This window comes from Cheilinus undulatus, linkage group 5 (assembly GCF_018320785.1).
Source record: "Cheilinus undulatus linkage group 5, ASM1832078v1, whole genome shotgun sequence".
NCBI lineage: Eukaryota > Metazoa > Chordata > Actinopteri > Labriformes > Labridae > Cheilinus > Cheilinus undulatus.
Genome location: NC_054869.1, coordinates 50,690,857 through 50,718,116, shown reverse-complemented (window position 1 = coordinate 50,718,116; position 27,260 = coordinate 50,690,857). Strand labels below are relative to the sequence as shown.

The following is a 27,260-nucleotide window of genomic DNA, read 5'->3' as shown; positions in this document are numbered from 1 at the left end:
TGTCAAGTGAAACAGCTGTAGAGATTCAAAAACAATGAAATAGGATTGTTTAATTCCTTAATTTACATCTAGATCAATTCTTAAGTGCGATACTAAATGTGATACTGAATCTGAAGTGGTACATACTGATCCATCTGAGGTTTTCATTTAGGCATTAATCTGACTGATATTTCATAATGCATAGGTCATATATCTGGCTTTTTTCTTCAACACTTCCGTTTTTAATACTCTGCTGTTAAACTTATGCATGTTGGTGCATCTCACCTCTTGGTGCTATATCCTGGTACATTCTCACCTTTTAGTGTTTTTAAGGCTAATAAAGGGGACGGAGCCCATGTTTATCATTGATATATGACACAGGAAAGTGAGGGGGAGGTGGGAGTGGGCGTTTAAACTATTTGGATAATTCCCAGTGACTTTGAAATCATAACTTTGCTTGGAATGATCATCACTAAAATCTGCACGGTGTCTACCTGTGCAATAAGTAGCTCGGAATTTTTCAGTCAAATCAAGTCAACTTGAATTTATCAAAACGATCTGCGTACATTGCACTTTCTTACTAAAAGTTTTTCTCCTGTTTTGTTTACGTTCTTAATTATCCTAGACTAACTTTAATAACTTAAAAAAGGTATGAATGCATAAACTCCAAAGTCTTCCTTGTTGCAGTTCACTGTTACCGTATGGGATTTTATTTTCTCCATGTCACCAACCTGCTCCGTTGTGATTCTCAGTGTTATTGTTGGACAGGTAATCTCCGAATGCTCTGGCTGCTCTGTGGAAACATAACAAGAAAAAAAAAGTTAAGTTCAAACATTTACCCACAACTGTGCCAAAAGAAAAGACAGTCACAGAGTCAGAGTTTCACAGAATTCTCCTCACAGGTTGTCTGTCCTTTTCTAAGTCATTTAAAATCTGTCACCTCTTGTCATTGGTGATCATCACTAAAGCAAGCATGCCCACTACACAAGAGAAGATAACAGCGTGTTCTCATACTTCAAACAGCTCTGAAGCTTCAGCTGGTTCTGGCCAATAGGGACGGTGATACTGCGTTAGACAGCCATAAAGCTAGGAAATACATGTCAGCATGTTTATGTGATAATTCATCAGGACAAGAGAGGAAGTGGCATGTTGTAATGAATATCAATGACATGATCTTTCCTCTCAGCGTTACCATCTCCTTCTCTGACAGCAACAAAACAAGGATTCATTTATGTGAGACTAAAACCCAACCAAAAAAAGATAAATGGTGACACCTCTCATCCACACGGCCTTCATGGCTCACGTTCAAACAATCCAACTCAGCAAACTCTGGACCGAACACTGATGAAACTTTTATAAACCAACAGACTGTTTCATGCAACTTTTTTGGTAAGGAGAGTCTTTAAAGTTTTAGAGTGGAGCTATCAAGGACAAAAACATGACAAGCTGAATAATTACCAACAGTCTCAGAACCTCCTGAATGATGAATTAACCCTTCACCAAGAGGTCGTTAAAGATTACCTCACAGTGTGTCTGAAGGGGTCATGCAGCCACTACAGTGAGTTCAACCTGTTTCTAGGAAATCCATTTGTTTTAAATGTAACAAATTTATTTATTTCTCATAATTTATTAGGGCTGGGCAATTAATCGCAAATTAGATTAAATTGCGATATAGCATGCTGCATTTAAAAAATCACATTCCATTGCTTTTACTTGAAATTATTTGCCCATTTTCCCCGTTTCCCTCCTTTAATCCATTTGAGCTGCTTTTAACCCATTTTTGCAAATTCTTTTTGCCACGTCCCACCAATTTTTGCCACTTTTATCACATTTTTGCCGTTTTTCACCACTTTTTTTGCCCATTTAAGCTGCCTTTTGCCATTAAATGTCACTTCGTTTCCCATTTTTGCCACCCATTGTTGCTTTTTGCCCATTTTAGTCACTTTTAACTCATTTTTTGCCATATTTTTGGACGCTTTTTGACCATTTTTGCCAACTGTAACTCATAATTTGTCACTTCTCACTTGCCACTTTTTCTCCCCATTTTTATCACTTTTCAACCAATTTAGGTTCTTTAATGCCTATTTTGCCCCTATTCACCCATTTTTTGCCACATTTTTGCCGACTGTAACTCGTTTTTTGTCATTTCTCACCAATATTTGCAACTTTTTCTCCCCAGTCTATCTACTTTGCAAGGTTAAGGGTCAAACTTACTTTAAAGGGGACACATTATGCAAAAATCAGTTTTAAGGCTTTTCTAACAAAAATGTGTGACCCTGGCCTGTTCACAATCCCCTCAAGTACTAGAAAAATCCATTACCTACTCCCCTTTCTTTTTCCACTCTTCAGAAAATGTGTGCTAAAACAAGCTGTTCTGAGATTTTCCCCTCATGATGTCATGTTGGGACTTAGCCCCGCCCCCAGGTTCAGTTGGCCCTCCCTGCTTGGAAGAAAGTTCTACCCCTCTCTCCTGATCCAGAGGAGAATCAGGAGAGCCACATCCATTGAGCCACATCGATTTCCTGAGAGGGGCGGAGTCAGACAGCTCAGTAACATTTAAAGCCACAGACACAGAAACAGCTCATTCTGAAACAGAGGAGGTTTTAGACATGCGAAAAAATCCGAAACTGGAGCGTTTCTTCAGCAACAAACTTCACAGGCATGTTTTGGGGACCTCTGAGACCGATATAAACCTGTCTTTAAAGGGTAAAATATGTGACCTTAAGGTAAAACATGCCATTTATGTCTGCTACGTTTGGTGTGCTCTTCCTGATGGGAAGAACACAGGAAAAAAAGAGTTTAATCTTTAATATGGACATCTTAATCTAGGGTTCAGACTTAAATAATGGGAGGCAATAGAAAACTAGACAGTAATTTGCTCTGATAACTATTCTAAACCTTCCACATGACTGGGAACACATTGTTTCACTGTAGTTTATAGCTATGTAAAATCTACTAGCATGTCTAATGGTTAGTTTTATAGTCAGATACAGATTTCTCCTGCTGAAACACCCACACACTCACAACACATAAAAGATATAGGCCACACACATGCACACACACACACACACACCTATATAGAAAGAGTAAAGCCTATCATCACTCTCCACCCACTCACTCCGACCCGGCACACTCACACACACAGACAGAGTGCCTCATCACCAGAGTGTGTATGTGGAGCAGCATGTAGAAAAATAAACAGGCTACAAACATACATGCACACAGCAAGCTTACCACATGGCTAGATCTCAGGGGGGATCTGCAGTGAAATGGAATTGCTGTGTTGTTGCTATAGCATATATGCCATCCTGCTACGACACTCTAAGTAATTAAATATGAGGCGGCACGTGCAGCCGTGGCGCTCCCCGTGAAAACTCCCCTTCCAGCCTGAAACACGAGAGAGGAGGAGGAGGAGGAGGGAGGGTGCAAGAAAAAAATGCAATCATCTCTGATCTATCTGCCTGACTCTGTTCACTTCCTCCAATAAAAATTCCATATGCTATGCTGGGAGAAAAAGGGTGCCAAAACACGTTGCAGCTCGCAGAAGACAAGTGCAGCAGTCTTGCGAGATAACACGGACTAAACTGGCATTTTAATCTTAACCAATCTTCAGCAGCATCCCTGCTCTACTCATGTTGAAATGTTTACAAGATCAAGATTACACTCCACGTATTTGACACCAGACGGTAAAGTTGATCAGTTTTGCAGAATATCAGAACTAACAGGTAAGGCTGGCAACCCATCCAGATTTTGGGACCCGACCCCTGCCCCCGTTGATCAGGGGGGTGTGGCCCAATTTGCAGCTCAGTAGTAGAAGTAGTCATCATCTTACAACCAGAAGGTCATGTGTTTGATCCCCAGCTCCAACAGTCACACTGATGCATCCTTGGGCACTTAACCCCTATTTGTCTGCACTGCTGCATCAGAGGTGTGTGAATTATATGGTTCGTATGAATGGAATTAGCTTCTACTTAGCCGCCTCTGAATGGGTGACCTGCGGTGTAAAAAGCACTATGAGTAGTCAGAGGTAAAGAAAAGCCCTATACAAGTTCAGGTCCATTTACCGTGAAGCCATTATGGCTGACCACGACCACAGTCCAGTAGGAGCCTTGCTGATCTTGAAACACAAATATCAAGGATGTTTATATTTAAGTACAGTTATGTACTTTCACAGCTCACAAGCATAGAAATGAACAAAAACACAACTGTGCCCCAAGCCAAGTTAAATGCTTTAAAAAGCTTGTGTAATATTGGCAACAAATGGATGCCTTTGTGTACAGTGCCATGAAAAAGTATTTCCCCCCCTTTCTGATTCCTGATTCTTTTGCATATTTATCACACTTAAATGTTTCGGATCATCAAACCAATTTTAATATCTCACAAAGACAACTCAAGTAAAGACAAAATGCAGTTTCTGAATGATGATTTTATTTAGTAAGGGAAGAAAGTCCAAATCTATCTGTCCCTGTGTGAAAAAGTAATCGCCCCCTGAACCTAATAACTGCTTTTTCCACCCTTGGCAGCAATAACTGAAATCAAGCATTTGTGATAACTGGTGATTAGTCTGTTTTATCGCTGTGGAGGAATGTTGTCCCACTCTTCTTCCCAGAATTGTTTCAACTCAGCCATACTGGAGGGTTTCCAGCATGAACTGTCTGTTTAAGGTCCCACCACAGCATCTCAGTTGGATTTAAGTCCAGACTTTGACTTGGTCACTGCAAACCTTCATTTAGTTTTTTTTTTGAGCCATCCAGAGGTGGACTTGCTGGTATGTTTGGGGTCGTTGTCCTGCTGCATTACCCGAGAGCGCTTGAGCTTGAGGTCATGAACTGATGGCCAGACGTTGGCCTTCAGGATTTTCTGGTAGACAGCAGAATTCATTGTTCCTTCAATCACAGCAAGTGGTCCAGGTCCTGAAGCAGCAAAGCAGCCCCAGACCATCACACTGACACCACCATGTTTGACTGTTGGCTGATGTTCTTTTTATCAAATGCTGTGTTATTTTTACTCCAGATGTAACGGGACGCACACCTTCCAGAAAGTTCCACTTTTGTCTCGTCAGTCCACAGAATATTTCTCCAAAAGTCTTGGGGATCAAGACAAATGTGAGACGAGCCTTTGTGTTCTTTTTGTCAGCAGTGGTTTTAGTGATGCCATTGTTGCCCAGTGTCTTTCTCATGGTTGAGTCATGAACTCTGACCTTAACTGAGGCCAGTGAGGCCTGCAGGTCTTTGGATATGGTTCTGGGTTCTTTTGGGACCTCCTGGATGAGTCGTCGTTGCACTCTTGGAGTCGTTTTGGTCGGCCGACCACTCCTGGGAAGGTTCATGGTTTTCTCCATTTGTGGATAATGGCTCTCACCGTGGTTTGCTGGAGTCCCAAAGCCTTGGAAGTGGCTTTGTAACCTTTTCCAGACTGATAGATTCTCACTAGTTCATTGGTTCTTTCTTTGGATGGTGGCATGATGCGTTTCTTTCTGAGATCTTGTAGCCTACTTCACTTTGTCTGACAGCTTCTATTTAAGTGATTTCTTCATTCAACAAATCTGGCGGTAATCAAGCCTGGGTGTGGCCAGTGAAACTGAACTCAGCTTTCTAAGAACTGTGGTTAATCACAGTTAACTCATGATTTAACAAGGGGGAAAAATTACTTGTCCACACAGGGACAGATAGATTTGGATTTTCTTCCCTTAATAAAATCATCACTCAGAAACTGCATTTTGTATTTACTTGGGTTGTCTTTGTGAGATATTAAAATTGGTTTGATGATCCGAAACATTTAAGTGTGAAAAGATTTAGGAATCAGAAAGGGGGCAAATACTTTTTCATGGCACTGTTTATGTGTATGTTTTGTTTATGTATGTATGCAACACAAACCACAATTGCACCAACAAGGAAACAAGGTGTTCTGTCCACATTGTCTAGTATATGTGCTTTCTGAGGGATTATAATAATAAACTCAGTAGAAACTGTCCTTGTATCCACAGTCTCAGATACTTTAAAAGCCATTTAAGATTTGAGAATTATCTAGTGTGCAGCCAGCCAAAGCAAAAGGCACACATTCTCCTTCTGGTTCTGGCTAAGCATCTCCACAGGCAGAGCGAAGGCTGGACATGCTTAGGAAACGTGCTTAACATGAAAAATGTCTCCTCTGACGATTCAAAATGTATTCAACGTTTCACCACTACTGGCTCTGAAACACAAAAACATGTCACACTTGTTTGTCTGATACCTTTAATGCATTTATTATACATGACAGTACGTTCCTGCAGAGCATCGTTCGCTGCTCTCGCCTTAGCCCCACACAGACGCTGCTCCAGCAGCTTCTCCCAGTGTTTTGGGGGGGATTTATCATACAGCATGTTTTCAGCCATGTGACATGAGGATGGGGAGGAGACAGAAGAAAAAGCACAGCAACAGGAGGGAGATGTGTTTATGAGACAAAAATAGAAAGTAAGAAAGGAGTGGAAACTGGGATGAAGAAGGAATGCATAACAGCTGAGAAAATAGAGCTGAATAACGGGTTAAAGGGGGGCGGAGAGAAGGTATATCATCTAAAAATAAGATGATATTATGCCCTCATGAGCTGGTCACTATGCCAGTTTCCGCCTTCTTCTTCCACACTTAACGTGTGAAGGTGTGGGATGAGTTTACAGTACTGTATGCATGTGGCACATAAAGATGCTCCAGAGCAGAGCAGCCTCGAGGCACATTTGGACTGTAGTGAACGCTATAGAGCTCAGAGGAGCAAACAAAGGAGCCACAGAAGCACACATAATAACAGCTATGCTGACAGCTTGGCTAAGAGTGTACTGTATTTATATATATCCATCCATCCATTTTCTATACTGCTTATCCCGTTGGGAGCTGCGGAGGCTGGAGCCAATCCCAGCTGTCATTGAGCGAGAGGCAGGTTACACCCTGGACTGATCACTAGTCAATCACAGAGCTGACATGCAGAGACAAACAACCAGGCATGCTCACACTCACACCTAAGGCCAATTTAGTGTCACCAGTACTCCTAATGAGGATGTTTTTGGTGGTGGGAGGAAGCCAGAGGAATGGCAGGTTAAGGAATCAGATCCTGCCCCAAGTGGAGGAGTCCAAGTATCTCGGGGTGTTGTTCACGAGTGCAGGAAGAATGAAGCGGGAGATTGACAGGCCGATCGGTGTGACGTTGGCAGTGATGCAGTCTCTGCATCGGTCTGTTGTGGTGAAGAAAAGGCTGAGTCAAAAGGTTAAGCTCTCGATTTACCGTTCGATCTAGGTTTCTACCCTCACCTATGGTCATGAGCTGTGGGTTGTGACCGAAAGAATGAGATCGCTGATATGGGTGGCTGAAATCAGTTTCCTCCGCTCTCCCTTAGAGATAGGGTGAGAAGCTCAGCCATCCCAGAGGGACTCGGAGTAGAGCCACTGCTCCTCCGCGTCGAGAGGAGCCAGATGAGGTGGCTCGGGCATCTGGTCCGGATGCCTCCTGGATGCCACCCTGGCAGGTCCCACTGGGAGGAGGCCCCAGAGAAGACTCAGGACACGCTGGAGAGACTATGTCTCTTGGCTGGCCTGGGAACACCTTGGGATCCCCTGGGAAGAGCTGGATGAAGTGGCCGGGGTTAGGGAAGTCTGGGCTTCCTTGCTTAGGCTGCTGCCCTGCGGCCTGACCTCAGATAAGTGGAAGAAGATGGATGGATGGAAGCCAGAGAACCTGGAGAGAACCCACGCATGCACGGAGAGAACATGCAAACTCCACACAGAAAAGCCCTGACTGGGATGCGAACCAGCAACCTTCTTGCTGTGAGGCAACAGCGCTAACCCATGTTTGCAGTTACTCAAGAACTTCTATGGTTAATGATAACCAGGGATCAAAAATGGTCTGGAACAGTCATCAGCTCCATTCTTCATCCTCATGCTTCCCTGAGACTGTGAAGCATGGGGACCCAGTTGCTCTGCTCATGGAGGAAGCTGGCACTGAAATAAACCCTGATTAAGTTCTGATCATCTTCATGTGAAAATGTCTGGAGCGCTGCTCCATGCAGAGTAAAGGTGTAGATTCCATGTCTACATTCAGACACAAACAATAGCACAACAACTTTAAAAAAACGTTAAAAATGCGCTACGCTCTGTTAAAAGAACCCTGAGATGGAGAAGATAGTGGGACATGGGTTGATTTTCAGTAAAAGAAGACCTTATCAGTCTCCCTGCTGTGCCCTCTGGTTCCATCCGCTCAGTAGGAGATAATCATTCATGCAGGCCATCATTAGCCGGATCAATGAGGAGACTGCCTGCAGTCTTCCTGCTCAACTTCCTGTGTCAATTTTCTTATCTGAACAATAAATCCTGATCTCCTTCATAGCCTTTTCCAAGTCAATGGAAGATGGATTCATGGTCAGGACAGCCATAAAGGTATCCTCTTCAATATATTCTCACTTTCTGCATCTCTCCTTTCTCTTCTCCCCCATCTCCACCTGAAACTGACACGCCGGATGGATTTGTTTCACACATCCATCTGGGAAACCTCCAATAGACGGTGTTTGGGAAAGGGCAGAGCCTTTGAAAAAAACTTGGAGGGTGATTGGATGAATGTTCTGTCTGTCACATCTTTGCGGGCCAATCAGAGCAACAAAACCCGTGACATCGTAGCTGCTACTGAGGAGTACACGCCATAGAGAACTGCATAACATGAACCATGGTGACTGTAGACATGTCAGTACACGATTTTTGTCGTTTTTGAAAAGGAAACAACTCACTGCTGTTCTTTGTTCTTCTTATAATAAACTAAAGTTGTCAAGTTCTGATAAAACTAGTGCTTCAGCAGCATCCATGCTAATGTCTTCCCCCATAATTGCACCAGCCGCTTCTCGCTGCTCGCTTACATCACATCTCCACTGCCCCTCGATGGTGATTGGTCCTGTCACTCTCTGACCGGGCCCATTTGCTTTGCGAGGTTACCTCCACCTCTCTCTCTCTGCAGCCTTTATTTTGAGACCTAAACACAGCTTCAGACATGAGTCTGGCTGTGCCGGAGGTTTCTGCCTGTTTAAGGGATCCTTGCCTCTGTAACGCTGCTAAAGGCTGCTTAGCTTTAGGTAGGTGAATGTAGGTCGATATGACAGAATATGGTCTGGACCCGCCCTCTTTGAGAGATGTCTTAAAATAACTTTGATTATGAATTGGCTCTATACAAACTTTCTTCTACAAAGTAGCAAGCCAAATCCACCGTATGGGCTATCATTGCTTTCCAGAACACACTGAGAGGTTTGTAAAAGGCTGATGACTTCATTAAGAGGTGTTTGCTCCACTGCACTCCACTGACAACAAAGGCCATGAGTCAAGTAATTACCCTTATCTCCCAAGAGACAGTAAGAGAATTCATCGATAGGCGCTGTGGGAGCAGAAGACACGTGTGGAGACTCAAATATGTAAAGAGACAAAAGGCAGGATAGCTCAGACCCCTGAAACGCTGCATGAAATGTGCTCGACTGATGAGGGGTAATAACTGAGGCGCTAAATCAGTGTTTCTCAACATTGGGGTCGGGACCCCATCAGGGGTAACGAGACATTGAGAGGGGGTCTCCTGGTTCCTTAACAAAACTAAGAATATTTTTAAAGTGACACTGTTGCCACTTTACACCAATCTTGCCAAAGTTTTCATCACATTTTCCACCAATTTTAACTCATTTTTGCCACCTCAAACCCATTTTTGTCCATTTTAAACCCTTTCCACCACTTTTTTTCTGCATGTTTTTTGCCACTTCTAAACCAAATCTTGCCACTCTCTGCCTAGTGTGGGCTCTGTTGACCCACTATTGCCACAATTAACCCCTCTTTATCACTTTTTACACCAAACTTCACAATTAGATATGCCCAAGTTTAACCCATTCTGCCTATTTCTGCCTCAGCTTACCCATTTTTTGCCACTTTTTAACGCCATTCAGCCACTTTTGAATCCCCTTTTACCACTTAATGTGCTATTTTTTTGCCACTTTAACTCATTTTGCCATTTTTTTGGTCATTTTTTTGCCACTTTTATCTGATTTTTGGCACTTCTAATCCATTTCTGCTACTTTTGAAATCCGATTTCACCACCTTTCCCAGCATTTGTTGCCATTATTATCCCATTTAAGTGATTTTTAACGTATTTTAATTCTGTTTTAACAAAAGGATTTACATTTTAAGAGGACTACAAACTGCAGAAATAAATTAGATAGATAGATAGATAGATAGATAGATAGATAGATAGATAGATAGATAGATAGATACTTTATTTATCCCCTCGGAGAAATTCGGGTATCCAATAGCTCGCATAATAAATAAAATTGGAAAAATTGGTCTGAAAGTAGCAAAAATGGGTGAGAAGTGACTAAATCAGAGTTACAGGTGGCGAAAAAATGGTCCAAAAGTGGCAAAAATATGGCAAAAAAATGAGTGAAAAGTGACTAAAATCGACTGAAAGCAGTCAAGATTGGCAAAAAATGAGCAAAAATAGGAAACAAGTGGTATTAAATGTCAAAAGGTAGCTTAAATGGGCAAAAAATGGTGAAAAAGGACAAAAAATTGGCAAAAAGTAGCTAAAAGAAGAGGCAAAAATTTGGGAAAAAGGAAACAAGTGGAATGTAATGGCAAAAGGGGGCTTATCTGAACAAAAAGTGGCAAAAAATGGAAAAAAGGGGCAAAAATGGGAAATAATAGGAAAAAAGGGGTATTTCATGGCAAAAGGTAGCTTAAATGGGCAAAAAGTGGTGAAAAGTGCAAAAAATGGGCAAAAGAGTGGCTTAAAGAAAAGGCAAAAATTTGGGAAAAGGGAAACAATTGGAATGTAATGGTAAAAGTTAACTTATGTGAACAAACAATGGCAAAATATGTTTAAAAAAGGGACAAGAATGGGCAATAAATAGGAAAAAAGGGGTATTTAATGGTTAAAGGTAGCTTAAATGGGCAAAAAATTGTGAAAAAGGGCAAAAAAGTGGCTTAAAGAAGGCAAAAAATTTGGGAAAAAGGAAACAAGTGGTATGTAATGGCAAAAGGTAGCTTAAATGGGCAAAAAGTGGCACAAAAATGGTTAAAAAGGGCAAAAATGGGATAAAAGTGAATACAAATGGAGAAAAGGTGGCAAAAAGAAGGTGCAAAATGGCCAAAAAATAGGAAAAAAAGAGGTGTTTAATAGCAAAAGAAAAGGCAAAAATGGTAAAAATGGCAAAAATGTTCCCTTCTTGAGAATTTCTGGGGGAATAATATTTAAAACTAAGACATAAAATCACTGCTTTATGTCAAAGGTTCACCTGTCTGTGAGATTTTAATACTACTAGGAAAAATTTACAAAACTCCATGTATGCAATGAAAAAACAACAAAAATGCACTCTTTATTATTGTTTGACATCAACTAGTCCATTCTTATGAGATTCAACCATCAGTTTGATGTAAACTACACGTTAAGATCCATTAGCTCAAAGGGCCAGACTTGTTAAAATAGTTCTTCTCATCATGGATGAAGGTCAGCAGGGGCGGTGGATGACTTATGATCCTTCTTAGACGAGCTATATTTCTGTCCACTTTTGTCTCAGGGAGCTTTTTATTACCATAACATGTCTAATGTTTGATAAAGCATAAAAATGCCTACAGTGTCATGTAAAGCAGCTGCTGTAAAAATGACTCACCCTGTTAAAGCGGGAGGCTTAGTGCGCTCTTACAGCTCGTCCTAGCACGTGAGTGTCAGACATCACTTTGCATTGTGCAGCATTGGACGCCTGATGTCCACACTGCATCCATTAAATATTCAATTCTCTGCCCTGGAAATGTGTTTTTTTTACCTAGACATTATGACTGAAGTTTGATGCTTTGTAGCGATGACAACAGCCTTCTGTGTTGACACAAGTACCATTTAACAGAATATGGGTGTTATAAATGCACCATTATCTCCACTCTGCAGCATGCCCTGTAACCTGAAAATTATAAAGATTTTTTTAAATGCTCCTGAAGGACATTCTCTCTATGTGCTCAGTCTCCCTCGCTCCTCATTCCAAATCCATGTGACAGAAAGTAAAACAGAAGTGGGGCGTCAAGGTGAAAGCCACTGCATTGCCAAATGTTCAACTTCGTCATTACTAGACCATAACAAACAGAATAACAGATGTAAATCTTTGTTGGGACACAACACCTCTGATCTCTTGAATTATTGCTGAATATTGCACAAGCCCTTCCACCGCCCTGAGCTACAAGCACTTAAGTGGAAAGTCACATTAAAAAGAGCACACAAGCAGCACTTTAATATTAATCCGATCAGCTCCACTCTGTCACAGCGTCACCGTCCTCAGAGGAAACAGTCTTGTCAGCAGCACAGCTCTCCAGGGGCCGAAGGGACAGGTGTACAAAACGTGTCTGGGAGGGCTGTGTTACAGCAAAAATGGGTTAGAGAAATGTACATTTTAACTACATGGATTACCTAAAATTATCTAAGATTAAAGGTTTTTCCTTTCTTATTCATCCTTTTTTTTATTGAACAGGCCATTGTGAAGGACCCATCAAGTCTTTTCAAACCTCAATTTATTACAGTGTAATCTTGTGTGTATAACATGTAGCATTTGGAAATAAAACATATTTGTTCTTATTCAGGTTATGAATCTCTTTATGCCCCAGTTTAGGGAGTGGGGGGCAAACTGAGCTCCAAACAGGGACTAAAACCATCTTCTGTAAAGCCGGCCTGTTTAAAGTCTTCACTCAGAGCTACAGATGTGCTTTCCATCAATGACTCTGATAGGTTTATGTTCTGACGAGGTGTTTCCTTGCTACAAGCAACCCTGGACCATAGCTGGAGTGAATCAGTGTGGTTATTAGTGTTAATTTTAGCAGCTATTTTTAATTTCAGTCTTAGCTTTAGTCTTTAAATGAAATGACTTTTAGTTTTAGTCACATTTTAGTCATTTCTACCCTTTTAGTTTTATAATGAAAAGTCAAAACATTTTAGTCTAGTTTTAGTCCATAAAAGTCCTCACATTTAAGTCTTTACTTTTAGTCCAAGCATTTATTTTCTTGTCTAAATCTGGTACCAAATCATGGTAGTGTGCTCTCTGCACTCTGTCTAAGCTGGGGTCCCTGCTTTCTACAGCTGAGAGGCAGAATAGCTACAGATGCATTGTTTTTTGACAGATTTACCCACAGTGGAGAAATATCATGGATTTTGAATGTCTGACAAAAACTGCATTACATTTTAGTCTAGTTTTAGTGCTCTTGAAGAAAACTAAACTTAGTTTTTGTCAGTTTTAGTCATCACAGATCTATTTTTGTTAGTCTTAGTCTAGTTTTTGTCATGGAAAAAAGGCTGTTGACAAATTGTTTTAGTCGTAGTTTTAGGCCGGTCACACACTACAGGATTTTAAGCCAGATTGTAGGCAAGATTTACCCCCCTGATGATTGTGGGGGCGTATACTGACTGGAGCCCCGTCACAAATGATTATTTGTCTTGGTAGTCTGCATGTGTGTGGTGTCATCACGATTAATTTACTGCCCCAAATCGCATCATAGCCTCCCAAACCCTGAATAGTAAATATCAAACATGTTTGATATTTATGATTCTAGGTTGTAGTGCCCACAACAACCAATGAGAGCGAGCATACCGGGTAGCGTCACCAGACGGATCATACGTACTTTCACAGCTCACAACCATAAACACAACGGTACCTTAATTCCAGCCAGGATTTTGTCCTGAGTCTTTCCCTTGTTTTATGATTTTTACTGCACCTGTAACACACGCCAGGACAGTCTGTTGTGGAGAGACAGCAAGACAGTATCGACAGACATCCGTTTTTTTTCTGAAGACATGTGATCACGCAAGGTTGTAGGCAGGTCAGCAGGTGTGTGGTCTCCAGTGATCTGACAGTCTGGCTGAGTCGTCTAGGGTGTGCATTCAGAGGACTGAAGATGAAAAATCTTTGGAAATTAACCAACAGTTTTAAAATCGTTTCAGATTTAAAAATCATCTAGTGTGTGGCCGGCCTTAGTCGACGAAATTAACACTGGCAGTTATGAGGACAGAACTGCTGCAGGACACAGTCATGATGGAAAGGTGCCATGAAATCTCCGACCAAGAGAGAACTGCCTGAGAAATGTTGTGCTGTGCAATGTGCTCCAAACATTGTTGAAGTATTAACGATGCTAGCTCCTAAGTGCTGTAATTTTGTCTACTGAGTGTGGAGTGATGACAGAGCGACCTGGTTTTAGTGTGCTTTTCTAAGATTGTCCTTAATGGAACAACATGGCAGTTTGGCTGTCAGGACTTTAGCCGCAGTGTGTGGACAAACATTAATTTGACAATAACAACTTTGTAGGTAAAATTACATTTAAGACCACAACATATGACAGTGAATCCAACTTATGGGAGTCAAAAACTTGTCCATCTTTGACAAAGTTTTGCCAAATCCCTGCTGTGTTTTAGAGAGCTCCAGTCCCAGGACGGTTCATAAATGACTGTAACAGTAACGGGGAATCGTCTTCCAATCACAGCAGATGCCTTTTTATTTAGATCTTTAAGCTGAATCCTGTCCTCTCTGTTCACTGATCAACTCTGACAGCAGACTGGCACAGAAACAAACGTGATCATAATTTTCATACATCGATCATGAGCCAACAGAAAGTTTATAAACTAAAGATGATCTTTAAATATCATTCAACACTCAAAAATGTATTTGTGTGTTAGCCCCAACTGTTTAGAGCAGTGGTCCTCAACCTTTTCAGCCCCCAAAATAAAGGCGTCAGAGACTGGGAACTCCCACTGTACCTGAAGGTGGCTAAACACAGCCATGCACATCCAAGAACAGTCATGTGGAGACAAGGCCGCACATTAGGGAGGGAAATGGCCAGCAAAATCATGGTCTATTGTAAAGTTAAGCTGTGGTATTTTATATTTAACCTAAATCATAACCACTCTTATTTAAGAAACAAATATCTTTGGTTCATTTGTGCAGCAAGTAGCCCTCCTAAAAATGTTAATCCCTTTGTTTAAAACAGAATGAAAATACATTAAAAAATAGCTTAAATGTGTTTATAATTGCAAAAAATGCTGGGAAAGGTGGTGAGATTGGAGTTTTAAAGTAGCAGAAATGGGTTAGAAGTGCCAAAAATTGGATTAAAGTGGCAGAAAAAGCACAAAAAAAAGGCAAAAATGGGTTAAAGTGGCAAAAATGAACATATTAAGTGGTAAAAGGGGATTAAAAGAGTGGCTGAAATGGCATCAAAGTAGCAAAAACAGGTTGGAAATTTAGTGAAATGGGATGAAAAATTGATAAAGACTCACATAAAAGGGTTAGCTGAGGCAGAAATAGGCAGAAATGGGTTAAACTGGCAAAAATTGGCATATCAAATAGTGAAATGTGGCCTAAAATGTGATAAAGAGGGGTTAATAGTGGCAATAATGGGTCAACAGAGCCAACAATAGGCAGAGTGGCAAGATTTGGGTTAGAAGTGGCAAAAACAGGTAGAAAAAAGTGGTGGAAAGGGTTTGAAACTGACAAAAAATGGGTTTTAAGTGGCGAAAATTTGTTAAAGTTGAAAAAATTGGTGGGAAAAAAGTGAAGACAACGGGTTGAAGTCTGGCAGAATTGGTGCAAAGTGACAACAGTGTAAATGAAAAAATATTCCTAGTTTTTTTAAGGTATCAGGGGACCCCCTCTCAGTGTCTCGTGACCTCCAATGGGGTCCCAACCCCCCACGTTGAGAACCACAGGTTTACTGGTTTAGGTTTGATCTTACTATGATTTCATAAGCGATTTAGTTCCACCGCTCATGTATTTATCTTCCAAACACAAGCAATAAGTAATTATATATTATAACCAACACAACATAAGATTTAACAATTTTGAAAAATATCTAATGTGATAATTTTGACTGATATTTCAGATTGGATATTAATTGCTGTATTGTAAGGAGTAATCATTTTTCTGTCATTCTCATATTAAATAAGTGGAAAGTACCAAAATGAAGAAAATTAGATTTTTGTAGAGTATTCTTAAATAAAGGCAAGTAAATTATTGTGTAACATCTCTGCTGCAAAAACAAACAAAAAAAAAAACATGTAAACTGGTATTTTGACACAAATTTGACACTAGTTAAAGAAATATTGCAGCTGTTGCCAGTTGAAAATTGCAGCAGGCCATTTCGCAATTTAATCTTGGCCAGCCCTCACACTTATGCAAGCTAGTTTTATTTGTAGAAGGGAGGAAATTATACTGGAATAAAGTGAAACTGCTATTTTTTTTATGTGGAGGACATTCATTGTGATAAACAGAAGCTTATTCCAAACATTCATTATCTATAATTTACTCCTTCTGGACATTAAGTCTGTATCTATCTTACACCCACACTGTATGAGAAAAAAATGTAATGTTTGATAATATAATAATGATATGAGGTGTGATACATAAACTTGCACTTCAGAATCTTTTAGCTTTAGCAGTAACTGTTTGCAGCATGTTTCACACCATTCCAAATAACACAAAGTCTTTCTTTCACAGCTAAATGTTCAACAGTGACTCTAAGAGCAGCTGATAGTTTGCTCAAGTCTCATGAGACTACATGAAAACTTAAGAGCATGTAAAGCGTGCACATAATAATTTTTCTTCCATGGCAAAAACTAGACATATAGGTTGTTTCCACCAAGCGGTCCAGATCAGTTTAGTGCAGAACGGCACGCATTTTTTTGCATTTCCTTAGAGCAAAAGTTGGAAAGGGTCCCATAATACAGACCCGTACTGTCCCACTTTTCGGGTACCAATCTTACCTATCCGTCCCAAAAAGGTGGAGCTACACACACAAAAGGGGCTGCACTGATGTCAAGTCAGCACGCACACGGCTGCTCAGCTGCTCATCTCCAGGCTGCAAAACAAGGAAGTCTGCTCTGTGAGGAGCGGGCGAAAACGGGAGAAAAACGGACTAATGTCTGCTTAAATCTGAGATATTTGGACTCAATGGAGATCCAAACTGTTTCCTAGTCTATGGATATTGGCATCTGGCCACAAATCAAGTTTCCTGACGTTTATCTGGACCTGATTTTAAGAACACAAAGCAGAGCCTGAAGGCTCACATCAGCCTGGTCTATCCGCGATAGATGTGAAACTAAATTCATGCTGAAGTTTTGTGAACACTAAGCCTTAGAACAGCTGATTCTCTGTACTGTAACTAGTTATTAATCTACTTCTTACTTTAGGTAACCTGTGAAAACATCACTCTGTGGTTGTTGAACGTGCTCATAAAACTTTGGGCTGCAGACTATTTAAAACAACATCAGCGACCCAGGATTTCTGACTTAATCTAGTTTGATTTAACACCAGCTGAACTTTTACTTTATTTTTAATGTGGCAAATTCTCACAGTACAGCTCTGAACTTTTATATTTTGTTGTATAAACTGTTCTAGACCAGACATATTCACTTATTAATGTGCAGTTATGATGCAAACCGTCTCTGTACATGTTTTCCATCAGCTGAGGAGCTGCACTGACAGCGGTTAACATCATTAAAATGTAGTTTTTTTAAAAAAAGCACTTTCAGCTGAAATAAAGCCATTCAATGGTTATTCCCTACTGATTTCTGTCACTCATCCTTTCTATAACTCTGCAGCTGGACCAGCAGACTTGCGCTGCATGTGACGTTACATGCATAGCTAGGGACCCCAGGTTTGGCAGGGTGCAGAGAACATACTACCATGATTTGGTACCAGATTTAGGCAAGAAAATAAATGCTTGGACTAAAAGAAAGACTAAAATGTGAGGACTTTTTATGGACTAAAACTAGATTAAAATGTTTTGACTTTTCATTATAAAACTAAAAAGGGTAGAAATGACTAAAATGTGACTAAAACTAAAAGTCATTTCATTTAAAGACTAAAACTACAACTAAAATTAAAAATAGCTGCCAAAATTAACAGTGCCTTCAAGAGGATATGGATACAACAGGAAAAAAAAGACATTCAACATTGTTTTTAAATGTCAAAAGGTAATCTCACTGCTTTCAAATGAAGAATCTGGTGATGAGGAAGTTTCGGGATTAGCAATCACAATTTCGGGATCATCTTCCAACAGTAATCTAGTTTTCCTTCTGTGGTTAATAAGCTATATGTCAGTGGTTAATTAACAGTCCCTGATCAATGCTATTTATGAAAATCGAGGCACTTTAATGACAGGTAAATTTGACCCGTTGGCTGTTTTAGGTATATAGAGATCCACGGCGGTTAAAGAAATGCTGTAGACCATAACCGCTACACCATCAGCACTTCTAACTGATGGATCCGCCTGATAGTAGACACAGAAGGACCAATCCAACGGCTCTGCTAGGGTATTGTTTTTCATCAGTTTTATCATACTTTAAAAGGTTTCATTGTCACTCTCCTGTTTTTCTCCTGTTATTTTCAACATGAGCTTCCTCTGGCCTGTGTCTGTGTCTCCATGTCTACTTCAGCGACTATGAAAAAATACTGTCCGTGTACTCTCCAAAGTATATCCTCATTATCCACGTAGGTTGTATCAATGTCCTCTTTTCAGAATATTAACTAGTCCAACCGCACCCAGCTCTGCCAACAAGATGCTCTCTGTTCAGCCAAATGAATGTCACAAAAGTAGAAAATGAAAGAAATCTGCCAGGAAGCAAAAAGTTAAACCTGATTCCTGATTATATGAGCCCATAGTGGATGCCAAGACAAAATCACATCTTGTCAGTAGAGAAACTTAGTTTAATATTCCAAAAATGAATATCTTCATAAATACACACAAATCCTCCAAGGTGTTGTGAATACACACTTCACAGCACACTCATGTTTGCAAACCTTGCTGGTGTGTGAGATTCATTCTACCACAGGATAGACGAGGACGGAACAAGGGAAGCTTTCTTTCTGCTCTTCGAACAATAATGCACAGAATACATGTGATTACCTCAGGTATGAACAGGTATTCCAAGCAAATAAAGGTCTTTTTACCCTTTGCATCACAGTGAGAACAGTGAAACCATCAGCCAACATTACGGTGACACGTCTTTCCCAGCTATATTAAAATAGGCATAAATGTCTGTGTGCTTCTATGGAAACTGCTAATGGTGTCATCATTTATTTTGTCCAGCAGGGGGCACACAGGTACTATTGTGAGAGACTCTCTGAGCACTGTCTGCAGCACATGTAGCATCACAGCTGAGCAAGGAAATGTGTTTATGATCTACAATATTTTAGGATCTACAATTATGTATTTGGCCACTAAAATGTTACATTCAGACCAACACTAGGGCTGGGCAAATAATCTCAAATTAGATTAAATCGCAATATGACCTGCTGCAGATTACAAATCACACAAGTTGCAATATTTCTTTAACTTGAAATGTGTCAAAATACCAGTTTAATAAAGCCTTATTTTGCAGCAGCAAAGATTTTATGCACATTATGCAAACATTTAAGTGTCTTTTTATAATGGTTCACAAAAATCCTCCTTTTTGTGTTTTATGTATATTTTTCTTAATCAAAATGGGTGACATAAAAACGATAATGCCCTTAAACAAAGCAAATGGCATCACATTTGCAATACGAGTGAGAGTACTCAGCTCATTCTATCTAAAACTGAAAAAGCCTAGACACAGAGACAAAAAGCCAGACTGGAGTTTGCAAAAACGTACCTGAGTAAGCCTAAATCCTTCTGGGAGAACATTTTGAGGACAGATGAGACTAAGGTAGAGCTTTTTTGGAAAAGCACATCATTCTACTGTTTACAGAAAACAGAATGAGGTCTACAAAGAAAAGAACACAGTACCTACAGTCAAACATGGTGGAGGTTCAAGGATGTTTTGGGGTTGTTTTGCTGCCTCTGGCACTGGGTGCCCTGACTGTGTGCAAGGAATCATGAAATCTGGAGACAATCAAAACATTTTGGGTCACAATGTAGGGCCTAGTGTTAGAAAGCTGGGTCTGCGTCAGAGGTCATGGGTGCTCCAGCAGGACAATGACCCCAAACATACCTCAAAAAGCACCAAGAAATGGTTGGAGACAAAGCTGGAGAGTTCTGAAGTGGCCAGTAATGAGTCTGGATCTAAATCCCATTGAACACCTATGGAGAGATCTCAAAACTGCTGTTGCAGGAAGCACCCTTAAAATCTGAAGGGAGCAGTTTGCAAAAGGACAGTGGTCCAAAATTCCAGTTGAGAGGTGTAAGAAGCTTGTTTGTTATAGGAAGCGATTGGTTTCAGTTATTTTTTCCCAAGCGTGTGCAACCAAATATTAAGTTGAGGGTGCAAACACATTTTTTGAGTTTTGTGTAAAATTGTCAATTTTGGCTTTTTTGTTCTGCTTTTTTGTATTGTTCCAATGCTTTTAAGAGAAATGGTGTATTTTCTGGAAAATTCATGGGTGCCAATACTTTCATCCATGACTGTATTTTCCTCTGTGCATGGACAGTTCCGCTGTAATGGTTCAACGAGTGACCGTGCTAACTTGTGACAATGGCTGTAGAAGATGAAAAAAACGTCCCTGCATTTTTAATTTCATTAGTTTGTCAAAATATATGATCAGCTTTTAATGAACATTAAACTAATACAAACACAGCCAGGAATGCACTTCACTGACATCACTCATTTACAGAGGAACTTGTTGTGAATCTCTAAAACAGAAATGATCTGATAGTTGCACAGACATTTTTGTGGCTGTGCAGTGACAATGACACATCGCACAGATGTGGATGGTTCTGATAAATCTAAAACTTCCTGTCATTGTTGTTCCCACTATGACTTCACTCACATCCCCTCTCACTACACTACTCCTACCGGTCACGTTTAAACTGGATCTTGTCCATTAATTTTTAAGGACATGCACAGCCAATGTGCCAAACTGACGCAGAGGACGTGTGACAGCTGTCATGCGTAAGCGTATGCAGAGTTAACAGCAAGTATATCTCTGGCCATACACTGTCATCCAGTTTTAGTGTGAGCCGCCTGCTGTTCAGCTGTGACGGTGATTAGGGTAGTGTAAACAATGAAAACCTCATCTGCTCAGAACCTGCATGAGAACGGCATTCTGAGTCACTTGAAAGCACTGATGTGTGAGGCACATGGTCCACAGAAGAGTAATACATTATAATTCCTCCACTGTGTGCCAGTCACACTCACCCAAAGACAAAAACCTTTCACTGGATGCACGAAGAACAGATGACACCACAATGCACCAGCAGATAAACTCCGATCCTCCAGCCTCCTGAGTCTCAACAGCACAATCATAGACAGGCTTACTGTCTATGATGGTACTATATTTATTCGAAGCTATTAAGATCCCAGTTAAATGAAGTGTGGCCAACCAGCAGTAAGAAGTCCTCGTGCCAGTTTGGTTGCTGGCTGCAATCTGTAAGATTTATGGAGAGTTAGACATGAGGTGTGAAAAAGCATGCAGGCGAGGAAGTGGGCGATAAGCAGATCAACAGAAAAAGAAAGACAGAGACGAATAGAGTTGGAGAATGTGTGCATAAGTGAGTAAGGCAGTGGCTGTGTAAGTAGATGAGAAGGTCATATGCTGTGTGCTTTTGCAGTTGTGCGTTTGTTTAACTGCACAGAAGCTGTGCACAAGATCATGCATTCAGGGAAGAAAGTGGGTGTAAGCACATGACCGAGAGCACTGGTGCTTCATTCGTCTGCATTCTGCTTTCTGAGGTCAGCAAGTGGGCGATTCAGACTGCATCTCCTACCACTGAATATTAGTCATCCTGCTGCCCTCGGACCGAGAACACTCTGATCTGACACCCATGACACAAAGACCTTTCATGGCATGACTCATATATCCAGAGTTAAATGTCACGAGAATAAATCTCAAGTCAAGCTAGTCCAGCTTCATTTTTGTTAATGTCACTTAACAAGGAGGTTCACAGCGTTTGCATTCACAGCATGCAAGTGAAGCATGGACAGGTAAACCCCTTAATAAGGGTGGGACAATCAACGAACCAAAAATCCCATCTCCAACAGCTTCCTGAACTTTGATACATGATAAATGTCTTTATATTCTAAGAAATAAATAGAAAAGCACTCAGAGATCGCAGACCTCCGCCATTAGCCCTATCTCCCAATAGTAAAGAATCCTTTAAAAAACTCCTGGATTCGTCCCCATGTGCCCCCCACCACGGCATTCGCCGATTACTCCCTCCCCAGTGGGGTGGAAACACAGTGAGGCAAAGCATTGGCTTCGCTACGGGTGCCAACAAATGCACTGACAGTCTCACCCATGGTCTCACCAGACGACTGGAAGTCATGGCAGAGGGTGAATATTCCTCTATTCCTCCCAGCATTGTGAGTAATCTCGCTACAATTCGCTGTCTTTCTCTCTGTTCCGCTCCAACTCGTCTCCTTGACCGGGCGTGCATCTTTCAAACTCTATAAACTCCAAAACTTTGAAGGTAACACACCCAGAATGCTGCTGGGATTGAAGTTACTCATGTCCACCATCTCCTGGTGTAAAGTGGTAACAGCACAGACCTCTGCCATTAGCCCTATCTCCCAGTAGTAAAGAATCCTTTAAAGAATTCCTGGATCCAGATGGTGATCTGGATCCTTCCCAAAATCTAATCAGTTCTTTCTTATGCCATTGGAGACATTTCCTGACAATTTCATCAAAATCCATCCACAACTTTTTGAGTTATGTAGCTGACAAACAAACCCACTGGATCACATAACCTCATTGATGGAGGTAATTAAAAAGTCAAATTCAAATGGTGCAAATGACAAAATTCTCACAATGTGTGAGCATATATTTAACTCACATTGCACTTAATCTTTTGTCTGTTTCTCCAAAAAGCTCTCTCTCCTTGAAACGCCCTGGGGTCCAGGTGAATCCTGCTCACTAGCTGCGCTGTTATCATCAAGCATAAGCGCTCAGTGAGTACTATAGCTCTGTAGGAGCATGCCGCTGTTCAAATGATAAAATTAGGACAAAAATCGGGAATCAGGATCTAACAGAAGCCTGCACTCTTCTCCACAGTTCTCAGTTTTCTTTAAAACAGAGAACTGACTTGTCTGAAAATCACTAGTAACATAGCCAGTCAGGTCTCCACTGTAAATAACTGCTTGGTCTCTACAAAATTATTCAGTGCTCTGGAGAGTTCTGGGAGAGAATTTCAAACCACTCATCTGCAAAATGTTAAAAAAAACACAAGAGCATCCAGAAAAGCCAGAAAACTCCATCACCTTAAGTTACCTTAAACTCAAATATCGCAGCGAGTCTCTGCTGTGTTTAAAGACCTTCATCCTGCCTCTCACTCACTGTTCATCCTGTTAAGGCTAAATCAGATTTGATGCATTCAATTGAAGCACAATGGACTTATTACATTTATGCACACTAAGTTGTTCATATGGCACGCTGTGTGTAAAATTATCGTAGTAAACCTAATCAAACCTTCACAGCTATAAAGTTATTTCATTGCAAATCTTGTGCATAGATTTTGTGTTCTTAAATTCTCCTTATTGATACATTTCTTTATTTTATCATTCTCATACATTAACTGACCTGTCAGCGGCTGTTCTTATAGCTATTCTTCCTCTTCTCTTCTGTTAACTCTTTTGCACCACAAAACTGAGTCGGTAACCATTATGCATAAATGTGCTTGGCTATTAAACCCAGTGAGATTTACACAGGAAAATCAGAATTCATCTTAGATTTAACAAAGTGTATATTCACCACAAAATACTCTAACTCAGGGGTGTCAAACCCGTGGAACAGTTAAATCAAGCCCGCATCATGATCTCATATTTCTGTTATAACTGGTCCATCAGTCTGAGGTCTGCAGATTTCCTCAAGTATAAAAATGTGAACTTATCTTGATGATTTAAGAAATCCTTGTTAAGTCACTTAATCTACAAAAGGAGTAAAAATCATTTGATAAGAAGTCAGGAATGTGAGAAAATAAATCAATTTGTGTTTTAATTTCATATTATCAATTTAGCATCTCACAATCAGGACTCAAACTTAGAATTTTTACTTTTAATTTCTTATTTTAACAATTTAAACTCATAATTTTGACTTTTCATATAATATCTTTAACTTTAAGATTCATAATTCTAATGTTTAAGTCATATTTTGGACCTTTTTAGCCAGTTATTTTGTATTTTATCTCACATTTTCAACTCCAAACTTTGACATAATCCCATAGTTTGACCTTTTAGACTCACAATTCGAAATTTTGAATTATATTTTGACTTTTAATTTCATGATAACAAAATTCATTTCATATTTTGACCTTTGAAACCCATTATTTTGACTTTCTTTCTAATATATTTGCTATTAAAAAACATTATTTTTCAATTTCAATTTCATGTTTTGACATGAAGTAATACAGATCTCAGATTGTGAGCCTTTAAACTTATCTTCTTAATTTTTAAAATGTCAAAATCATTTATCATCAGTGCTGAGGGTTTTTTCTTTTTTTTGTATTATATTACTGGTTAAATGAGGTTGATAGTTTACGGTTAAAAACGTGACCGCTGTTAGGCCCTCAGGTTAGACCTGAATCCAGAATCCGGCCCCTGCTGTGATTTGGTTTGACATCCCTGATCAAACTGATCACTTTATTAGGTACACCTGTTCAGCTGTTCCATCTCATCAGTCAGTCACATGGCAGCAACCACTGAAGCATGTGGTCAAAATAATCTGCTGAAGTTCAAACTGAGCATCAGAAGGAGGAAGAAAGGTTTTTAAGGAGATTTTGATCATGCCACGGTTGGTAAATCAAATTCTGACTCAAATGTTTCCTTCGTTTCACCAACAGGAGTGGCAGCAAGTGTGGTCGCGTCCATCTGCTTCATGGTTTCACACAGCAAGTTACAAACATTCAGACAAGCTCTTCTGCACAATTTAGACACGTCTGTAGCCGATATGAGGTTATTGTTGCCTTTTAATCAACAAGAAAACTGCTGCTCACTGGATAATTTCTGTTTTCCATACTTTTCTCTGTAAACTCTGGGTTTGGTTGTGTGAAAATCCCTGTAGATCAGTGGTCTGTCAAATACTCACACCAGCCTGGCTGGCATTAACTACAGTGATGCGTTCAAAGTCACTTAAATCACCTTTCTTCTCTGTTACAATGCATTGGCTGCTGCCAGGAAATAGACTGACTGCATATAGTAGAAGTCTGAGCAGGAGTAACTTAAAAAAGAATTAAGCAGTTGAACGGTGAGGACATCATCTTCATAGTTGATTACTGAGGTTACAGTAAAAGAAGTGAGGTCAAACTTTAACAGAGCTCTCATATCCGGACTTTTAGTGAGTCTAAACTTTCAGAGATGAACACTTCATTCCCTGTCTGGTGGATTTATCACATAAGAAGTCACCGTCTGTGTTCAAATCTCACAGAAATAAAAGACCATTAGAAGAGTGAACTCAAACTGACTTTAGCATCCTACGCGTTTCCTCCACGGAGGCTCAAAGCTCTCTGAGACACTTCCACATCCACGGACACTCACCGAACTTTTGCTGCCACGGAAGATATCGCATCACTCCTCAGATTCTTCCTTTTGGACACCGCAGTTCCCATGCTGAAGTGGAAACGACTCAGGAGAGAAAACGCGGACCATTCCACAGACTGACAGGCGAGGGAAACAAACAGGAGAGAAAAATACCACGAGGGGAAGTAAAAACACGTAAAGCCTGCTAAACGGCGGGTTTTTCTTTAACTAGATCATGTTCTTCGCTCTCCTTACTCTGAGATTTAAAAAATCGGAATGCTCCAGAAGGATGTAGGCTGAACGAGGAGCGCAGCCTCAACGTGGTGTGGTGCTCTGAGCTCTGCTGTCTCTGCTCTCCTCATCCAAGTGATTCTTCCATGGGAGGAAACAGACCATAAAAGGAGCAGCTGCCCTCCTCCAGCCTGCACGCGCTGTACAGGTGCAGGATGGAAAAAACGGGATAAGATTCCCTATATATCCTTTAAATGTTGATTAAAGAGATATGGGCACTTAGGATGATAGCAGTAGTCTCGCAGGCCTATTCATCCTTGTTCATTTAGTTTAACTACAATCAGCAGCCTTAAATTTCATCTCAGCATCAAATAACAAGGCCACCAGGGGCAGGGGTAGGGATCGTGAGCCCCCAGAGAGAAAATTATGTAGCCCAACCCCCCCAGCTGGCCAGCTAAGAGAAAAATGTTACTTCATTGTATGTATATTCTTGCATTTTAATGCATTTTTGAGATATATTCTAGTGCATCTCAAAAAATTAGAATATCATGAAAAAGTTCAATTTTTTTGTCACTAAAGGCTTGAAATATTTCACTCTGTGTCTAATGAGTCTATATAATATATGGGTTTCACTTTCAGAAACAACTGACAAAAAATATTGAACTTTTTCAGATTTTAAGTTGAGGGTGCCAATAACTTTGTCCTTACATTTTTTTGAGTTTTGTGTAAAATTATGTCAATTTTGGCTTTTTTTCCTCAGATTTTTTGTGTTGTTTCAATGCACATAAAGGAAATAAACATGTGTTTACCAAAAACATTTGCAATTGCAACAATTTCTGGGAGAAATGGTGTATTTTCTGCAAAAATTCCAGGGGTGCCAATACTTTAATCCATGTCTGTAGATAGATAGATAGATAGATAGATAAATAGATAGATAGATAGATAGATAGATAGATAAATAGATAAATAGATAGATAGATAGATAGATAGATAGATAGATAGACAGACAGATCAAGGTCCAAAAATAAAACCACAATAGGAGAATACACCACATGTGTATTGTTGCCATGGAAACGCTTGATGTTACCTCAAAGACTGTCACATAAGGAAGTGGGAACTAATGCAAGCTGTTGTTTCATGCTGCATCACGTTCATGTTTGCACTGCATGTGAATATTTTGTACAGCACGTTCTGTCACTGTCCTTTCCACCAGTAATCTCTGACTTCTCAAATTCTGCTCAGCACCGCCATTTGGTCCTCCTGGACCCCACTGTGCTCTCAAACTATTCTCAAACCCATACAACCCGATAACAAATCAGCAGTGACCAACCCACTGTGAGTGTTTGGTTGGAGAATGTCTGACTGGGAGTGTCTTTCAGTCATTCACAGTGATGAAGAATGCTGAACCCTCACTGTACTGGAGAACAGCCAGTGTGTCTGCTACATGTACAGTAATAATCAGATGTATGTTTGGACGTCACCATCAGAGGACAAACAATGTGTTTTTCTGTGTCACTGAGCTTTTTATTCATTTAAGTGTGAACGTATTTGTCAGTATTTTCCTCTTTTTTTTTGTTTGACAATATTTAGGCATAAATCACAACAGAGACCAGAGAAAA

At 40.3% G+C, this 27,260-nt stretch overlaps 1 protein-coding gene across 1 annotated transcript in view; it reads right to left on the bottom strand.

Annotated features, from left to right (window-relative positions):
* nsmfb (NMDA receptor synaptonuclear signaling and neuronal migration factor b) overlaps window positions 1-25,538 on the bottom strand; it is a 64,298-nt gene extending 38,760 nt beyond the window's left edge. Inside the window, exons 1-2 of the mRNA XM_041788165.1 lie at window positions 25,429-25,538; window positions 711-772 (exon numbers count right to left, since the gene is read on the bottom strand). Of these exons, the coding sequence (XP_041644099.1) occupies window positions 711-772; window positions 25,429-25,499 (133 nt within the window). The 5' untranslated portion in view covers window positions 25,500-25,538. The remainder of the gene's footprint in view (window positions 1-710; window positions 773-25,428) is intronic.
* Between the last annotated feature and the right edge of the window lie 1,722 nt (window positions 25,539-27,260).